This window comes from Pollachius pollachius (genome assembly GCF_949987615.1).
Source record: "Pollachius pollachius genome assembly, chromosome: 3".
NCBI lineage: Eukaryota > Metazoa > Chordata > Actinopteri > Gadiformes > Gadidae > Pollachius > Pollachius pollachius.
In genome coordinates, this window is record NC_136936.1 from 37,996,232 (window position 1) to 38,004,717 (window position 8,486).

The 8,486-nt window shown below is 47.7% G+C and overlaps 1 protein-coding gene across 1 annotated transcript in view; it reads left to right on the forward strand.

Moving 5' to 3' along the window:
* Positions 1-442: 442 nt before the first annotated feature.
* Positions 443-8,486, forward strand: part of il1rapl1a (interleukin 1 receptor accessory protein-like 1a) — a gene marked incomplete at both ends in the record, with an annotated part of 143,067 nt that continues 135,023 nt past the window's right edge. Inside the window, one exon of the mRNA XM_079731332.1 lies at positions 443-524. Coding sequence (XP_079587458.1) covers positions 443-524 — 82 coding nt within the window. The remainder of the gene's footprint in view (positions 525-8,486) is intronic.

Genomic DNA, 8,486 nt, shown 5'->3' on the forward strand with positions numbered 1-8,486 from the left:
ATGAACAAACCCTGGGTTAATGTCGCAAATTGCATTTTGATGGCATTGTGTCCCTGTGTGTGTGTGTGTGTGTGTGTGTGTGTGTGTGTGTGTGTGTGTGTGTGTGTGTGTGTGCGCGCGTGCGTGCGTGCATGCATGTGTGTGTGTGTGTGTGTGTGTGTGTGTGCGCGTGCGTGCGTGCATGCATGTGTGTGTGTGTGTGTGTGTGCGTGTGTGTGTGTGTGTGTGCATGTGTGCGTGTATCTGACACTCTTTTTTGTCAGAAAGAAACTATGAGCTACTATATCTTTCAAAGTGACTAATCAGCTCTTTGTCCCTCTCTCGCTCTCCCGTTCTCTCTCTCTCTCTCTCTCTCTCTCTCGCTCTCTCTCTCTCTCACTCTCTCTCTCTTTCTCTCTCTCTCTCACCTGTTGTGCTGCAGGCCGTAAGGAAGTGGGGGAAGATGAGACCTCCCAGCCCTCTGCTCTTCCTGCTGTACGTCACACTGTCCCAGAGTCTGAAGGTGGTCTCCAAGAGGGGCTCCGGTAGGTCACCTTTACCTCTACCTCTACAGCACCTTCTTCATGCAACGTGTGTGTGTGTGTGTGTGTGTGTGTGTCTGTATGTGTGTGTGTGTGTGTGTGTGTGTGTGTGTGTGTGTGTGTGTGTGTGTGTGTGTGCAAAGGAATGTCATTTACAGTAGAGGTTTCATTTCGTAGCATTATATCTGTTTTCAAGGGTGTAGGTTTTGTGTGTCGGTTTGCATTTGTCTGCGTTTGTGTGTGTGTATGTGTGTGTGTTACGGCTTAATAAATTGATTTCAAAGTGAAAAGACAAACAGCAGTTGACTGATCTATCGGCCTGTCTCCGGAAAACAAGAGCCAGAAACGCGTATACCCCCGCGGAATACCTTTATGTTTATGAGCGATGATTTGATTTCGCTGAGTGGTTTTCTTCGGATGAGTCTTAGCGATGAGTCAGCATTTCTTATTTTTTGATGTTTTCAGAGAAGAGATGACACCTCTAGCAATTAGCTAAGGTTTCAGTCCATACGCCGAGATTGACAGCAATCAAACGATCCCATCAGTCAGAGGCTGGGTCCGCGTGGGTTAATGCGAAACTCATTTTGGCTCTAAATGCAGCCAAATTGAGCATCAATTGTGAACAAATGCAAAGGTCAAAAGAGGAAAATGGATGAGAGAGAGCAAAGAGCGGAGCTGGACACTTTGTTCATGACGAGAATAGATATAGGATCTTAAATGAAATAAAAAGACAGGCGTCCAATGATAAAAAGCTTCTGGGGATTGTGGACAGTAATTGCCGGCACTCAATACACCGGGTTAGTTAAGCCCAAGGGGGGTAAGTTATTGCCATTATGGGGAACCTAATGAAGAGCAAAACACAACATGTGCCATGAATCCAAAACAGATTCTGACGAAATCCCCACATGTCCAAGATCTCATTGTGTGCACTTGTGTGTTTGTGTACGAACACAGTCTATAAATCACCAACTGCCTCCGCGGCGAGCGTGTGTGTGAGCAACGTTTAGGGCCGACATGAGTGGGTATCTGTGAGGTTTTAAGCAGTGACCTTTTGCTAAAGGTTTTCCACCGTAGAAAGACTACGAGACGGACACAAAGGGCAGCAGGCAGCTTATCTATGAATAATGTGCTTCAAATGGCCGGGAGGACAATCAGGGACAAAGAACACAGGCCAGGTGTCCGTACAGAAGGAACAACATCCCCACCATTTCTCTCCAGCATCCGGAGAAGCCTTGTACAGCCTTGTAAGGTTGAACTGAACTATGAAACTTATGAATTATTAGGCTCAGTCCCCCCCCCCCCCCCCCAAGTGCAGACATCCGTAACGGACTTGGGGGAAGTTAAGTGTGATAAGGTGTTTTGCTCGTGTCATTCCTGGTAATGTTGGACCAGTTCTAGCCGCTATGCTACATACCCACTCTAGGAGGGGATAATGGGGGGATATTGGTCAGTTGAAGATTTGAAATGAATACATAATAAGCTATTCATTGGAAAAATAAAAAGATTGAAAGCATTGGAAAATGATTATCTCTAGTCAAGCAGAACTATGTAGGAAGTAGAGCATTTGGCTTGTAGCTTCAGTTAAAACTATATGAAAATGATCAAGGGAGTAACATTGATTCAGCAATTAGGCGGTCAGAAAATCAGTTGCATTCCCATTATCTAACTAAGTGATAGGTCTTCTTGGGTCATTTAATTGCTGTCTTAGTAGTGTTGGCTGTGTTTGCCTGCTGGTTAGCATGCTTACTTCCCCGACAAAGAAATATTATTATTTATATAGATTTATAAAATAATTACATTTGTATCCATTTATTTTTTCTCATTATTTATATACACTTGTAACACAGTAACCTTCTTATTTGCGTCCGCTTGGTTTGATGTTTTATGTCGTTTTTAACACATTTTAGACTTTGTGTTCTTAAGTGAATGCCTGTATACGGTTGTAAAGGCCTGATTTTTGTTCCACGTTCATGCAACGCAATGACACAATGCTGACGCTTCAACGCAGTCGTGAACTTTTATGGTTCTGCGTCGGGTTTTAGTAAACGGACCAATCACAGCCCTTGCTGCTACGTCGCCTCGACGTAAGGTTACAATTTTTGGGAGCCGCACGTCAGCCCCTTACGGTGGACGCAAGGAGGGTCCGCAAGGATGTAAGGGATCCGTGACCCCCTTGCGTTGTGTGAACGTGGGACCATAAACAGCCCTTAAGCCAGTGTAGATGTGTTGGCTCACTCCGTCACCTCTTTCTCAGATTCTCTCCCTTTCTTTCTCTCTCTCTCTCTCTCTCTCTCTCTCTCTCTCTCTCTCTCTCTCTCTCTCTTTCTATCTCTCTCTCTCCCTCTCTCTCCCTCTCTCTCTCCCTCCCTCTCTCTCTCTCACTCTTTCTCTCTCTCTCTCTCTCTCTCCCTCTCTCTCTCTCACTCTTTCTCTCTCTCCCTCCTTCCCTCTGGAGGGGCACTGTATGGATTGAAGGCAGGACAGGAGATCAAATCAATCAAGTGATTCCTCTGGGTCCTGTGCTCAGATATCGATACAAGTGGAGTCAATACCTCCCCCGCCCTCCCTCCACAGGGTCAAAGGTGATTGAGTGTCAACGGGCAGTTTGGCCACTTAATGGCCCTTCGAAAAGACTCTCTGTCTGCCCTGAAGATTATGGATGGAGTTAGCTGGAGAATCAGACAAACTCGTGTTGAACTAGTAATCTGGTACATAAACACTTAATCACATGTGTGTGTGTGTGTGTGTGTGTGTGTGTGTGTGTGTGTGTTTGTGTGTGAGTGCTTGTGAGTCTATGTGTGTCTATGTGTGTGTGTGTGTCTGTTTGTGTGTGTGTGTGAGTGTGTGTTTGCATGTGCTTGTGTGTGTGTATGAATGTCTTGTTTGCATGCGTCTTTGAGCGCAGATAAACCCAAACTTAGAAAATACACATGTGAGTAGACAGTGTCATCACATACAAACACTTTGATCTACAGAGTGCAACAAACAAGTCAGTCAGCCGTCTCACAATAAGCAGTTGGCCTTCCCCAAGACTGCATGATATCGACAACAACAACCACTTAAAGAAGCTAACCAAGGACACAAATTCTGACAAATGAACTACAGCTTTCGAAAAATAATTGTTGCCTTTCCTAATTTGCAATTCAATTTTTTATTTTTCTATCTTCATGCTTAAATTGCGCCGTCTTAAAGTGTGAAGATAGATTCTGAATTAGACATAATACAAGTTTAGGGTTAGGGTTAAGTTTACCACACAATACTTTGTGCCTCTCTTTATGTTGTAGAAAACAACAACAACAACAACAACAACAACAACAACAACAACAACAACAACAACAACAACAACAGCAAGTAATTGCAGTCTTTTTTCGCCGGTGGGGAATTGTAGTGTTCGACGCCTCAGTCTTGGTTCACACCGTGTCTGTCCAGCAGTAGCACATGTGAAACAGGACATCTCCAGCATAGTCATGGTGATTAATAAGCTGATCCAGGCTTTAATTGTTTCCTGGTTCAAAGGTGCAAGACATCTGTCTTCATATGCCGGGTGTGTGATGTGAGATCCCCCCCCCCCCCCCCCTTCCATGAACGATCAGGACCGGGTGGCAATTAAAGCTTAGCATCAGCCCCTTGCTCACCACCATTCCTCTCCCTCTCCGTTCCCCCCTCAAGGGAAACATATCAAAGGTTAAAGTCTTTCCCACTTGGTGATAATTTCTTCCTGCAATCATTTAAAATCCGAGAGTACATGGCCCAAAACGTGGATGGAGGCGTGAGGAGAGTGATGAGGTGAGGGGGGGGAGTGAGTTAGACGTTCACTCTGCTACGGTGCGGACTGGAGGTCCTTCTTCGTCTTGTGTGTTTGAGATTGAGACTTCAATGGGGCTTTTCTTTCCCCACTGGGGGTCCGGAAGGGAACTGGGAATTCTTTGCCGTAACCTTGATTACTTGTAAAAGAGGGATCAGCTGGAAAGTCTTGATTAGCCCTCAGGGGACAATGGATAACGCTGCTCCAGCATTGATTTCTTTTTTTTCTCTTTCTCTCTTCCTCTTTGTTCGGACAGCATTCCCAGAGTTTGTAGCACTCCAAAATCCTATAATTATTCGATGTGGAATCCGCCCGGGCCGGTGTTACCGCGGTTAATGAGTTTCCTGCTGCTGTTGCAGCAGCCATACGTGCGTCTTATTCTCCCTCTCTCCCTTGCCGGGCGTTTGACACTGACCATCGTTTTAATGACCAGTCAGAGGGGCAGGAATTGGATATCAATTGGTGGAGATTGTTGTTGCCGGTTCTCTGGTTTCCATGAGCAGCGGCTAGTTTGGTGTCTGCGCATGCAGGTGTGTGTGTGTGTCTACACGCCTCATTTGTGTGTGGATGTAGCGTATTTGACCGCCCCCCCCCCCCATCGGGGGTGAGCGTGTACTGCTGTGGCGAATAAGTGTTCTCACCCCGGCGGGCGCCCGGGTGCCTCTGCTCGCCGCCCCGCCGTCACGCTGCTCGCGGTTCCAAGGCCTGCACTGATGCGGCGTGAGAGATTCACACCCCTGGTCCGGCTGTCATGACTCATCCGTCAGGCGTCCAGGCCTGACCGGGCCTGCCCCCCCTCCCCCCGGGTTCCGGGCCCCGGTCAGACCCCCCCGAGCCGGCCTTGATCCGGCCGGTCTCACTGCTGGAGTCCCGCCCTGTAAAGGAAACGCAGAGCGTAATGAGAGACGACAGGGACTCTTTAACCGAGGGGGGGAGGGCGGTAAGGGAGGGGGGAGGGAGTGGGGGGGATGGGGGAGGGGGGGGTCTATGTCTGCTCACAAACCCAATTACCAAGCAACGTCGGGCAGTGAGCCATTGCCAGGAATGTTAAATATGGGCTGGAACTGTCAAGCAGAACCTGACCCCCCCACATACACACACACACACACACACACACACACACACACACATGCTGTTTTTCTCCGGTCAAGTGTGATGTGATGTGATGGTGGATGGGGGCCGGTGGGACGGGGGTGGGGTCGGTGGAAGAGGGACGGATGGTTCTGGTGACTGCGGACAGAATTCCAAAACAAAAAAAAGAGATGAAAAAGAGAAAAGAGGCGGGAGGAAGTAAGTTCATCAGACATGGGTGGGAGGCGCCGTGTGTGGCGGCACGACATTGGAGAGGAAGAAGGGGGAGACGGCGAGACAAAGCGAGGGGGGAAAGTGTGAAAATTGGAAGCTTTTGATGGAGGGAGGCAAAGCAGGGCAAAGTAAAAGGGTAAGAGACACCGAGACTGAAAATGGTTCCATTTAGGCACTCCAAATGTCACAAAGGAGCCAACAGTACACATCACTAAGCACATGGTCCCGCTGAGCGAGCTGCCACGCTAACGGCTTTTAAACCCAGACGGCAGGGATGAGTGAACATGTTGGTGTGGAGAACTACATCCAGAGCCCAGACCTAATCAGGAACACAGAACTGAGAGTTAAACAAGAACACAGAACCTAACCCAGAACCCAGACCTAACCAGGAACACAGAACCGAGAGTTAATCAAGAACACAGAACCTAACCCAGAACCCAGACCTAATCAGGAACACAGAACCGAGAGTTAAACAAGAACACAGAACCTAACCCAGAACCCAGACCTAATCAGGAACACAGAACCGAGAGTTAAACAAGAACACAGAACCTAACCCAGAGCCCCGACCTAACCAGGAACACAGAACCGAGAGTTAAACAAGAACACAGAACCTAACCCAGAACCCAGACCTAACCAGAAACACAGAACCGAGAGCTAAACAAGAACAGAGAACCTAACCCAGAACCCAGACTTTACCAGGAACACAGAACACACCCAGTACCCAGCTTATTACCTAACCTAGAACCTAGAACCGTACCCAAAACCCAGAACCTACGCCAGAACCCTGACCTATCCCAGAAGAACATGGGAAACATCAAACATAGACATTCAGTCAGCGGCTATATTCGTAAGTTGGGATGGGAAACTTTGGGAAAAATACATATATATAAAAAAAGATATATATACCTTGCCGTGGAAATCACATATCAAACTTTGCTTTTCAGGGTTTCCAAAGATTCTAGGTTTCCCTTCCCCACCTATCAAAGATAGCTGCTAGGTAATTAAGGTCTATAGAGAGACAAATGGTAATCGATGCTGAGTCATTGAATTTGTATGAGTATAATTGCCAATCAGAAACGACCGTCCGGTCCTCAGTCCGCTAATCTCTTGCTCTTCTTCCTACAGTGCAACCCAGATTGTTGAACACTGCACCCGGACTTAGTACTTCTGTGTTGAAAGTACTTCTAGAGGAGGGTGTGTGAATACCCAGAGGATGTGTAAACAAAGGAGGTGCCAGATGCTTGCCTCTTTGTGATTGGCTGATGTAGAACACATCCTCATGGGATATCCGGCATGAGGCCCGATAATATTAAAAGCTGTTGACAAATACGGTTTTCGATATAGTTTCAGTTAATCCATACAAAATCAATAGTGAGCTAAGAGAATGCCTCTGAAATCTCCACCAAGACAAGGAACTGAGAGAGCTTGCACCTTTTGTGTGTGTGTGTGTGTATATGTGTGTGTCTCATTGTGTGGGTAGCGTCGATTGTAATCGTCCCATGTGTGTGCACGGCTGTGTTCATGTGTGACGGGTGATATCCTCACCTTGGGGCTGCAGCTTGTGTTTCCGAGTGGGAATCAAAACGACACCGGCAATATTCCAGATGACTCCGCAAAGTCGCGCTTGAAATCCCTGATAAGAGCCCGTCACGCACAGCAGTAAATCTGACACGGGCCCCCAAGGCAATGTGGGGGATGGAGTCCAGGGGAGCCGGCGACCTAACAACCGCTTCATCAGTGCCGAGAGACAGAAGAGCCAAATCCGCACATCCGTTTCGAGTCGGTCACCTCGTTTATTTGCCAAGGCCTTCTCCTTCTCCCCAACACACAAATCACGCCGGCCCAATTCCTCTGACATTTTTACATTGACGTAAAAAAGCGGAATGCCCCCGTGACTATACATCCCCCCTGTCAGGAGGACGGGCTAAATGACATACACAAATAAGATATAGCGGGACCTTGTCTTCACTCACCGCCGCCTGCCTCGCGCCCTCTGGGGGCTGTCTGGTTGCATGTCTCTCGGTGAGGTGGGAAAAAGGGAAATATAATAGTTTATTGACAGATCAACCGTTGGCCGCTGACATGCATGCACGCCGTTGACGTACGACCGGCGTCCCCCTCCCCCGTTTGATGTCGAGGAACGACTCCTCAAAGTGAAACACTTCCCTCGCATCACGCATCTTAAAAAACGCCCTTACCGATGTGATGCGCTACAAAAGTCCTCTACAAAGTCTCTTTCAGGGGTTTATTGCATTATTTTAGCCAGATGGGTTTGCGTCTATAAAGACGCCTGCGTTTGACGCTCATTAACGGGACCCAGGTTCGTCCTTGGTGCCCGTGTCCCTGTCGCCAGCCACTTATCAGGAGCGTCTGAGCGGATGTATTGGAGATAAGCAGGGCTCCACCAGCCACTTCTATTAGAGCAGACACATGGGCACCAGGCCGTGCAGTGGCCCGGAGACCTTCTCTGCACACAGGCACTCATAGATGTGCATCGTAGCGATGTACTGCATTGTATATGTACTGCATGTATATATTTGACCATTGTGATTGGCAACCGCATCGTTGTTCTATGATTAAAACGTCTCCATATTGAAGAACATTAAACATAAAAAAACATTTTGGTGGCCGTCCAATTTTCCTGCATGCTAGCTCGCAAAATAAACGGACACAAAGCAACACACAAACTCTCATGCTAGTGTACACAGACACACAAACCCACACCCGCACACAAACACACACACACGCACACTAAAACACACAGTAAAACACTCACAAGCCACAGTAGCGATGCTGTCTTTCCCGGGTCAATATCTCCTTCTCTAAATGATGAGGAATGCTCCTTGGTGCGGGAG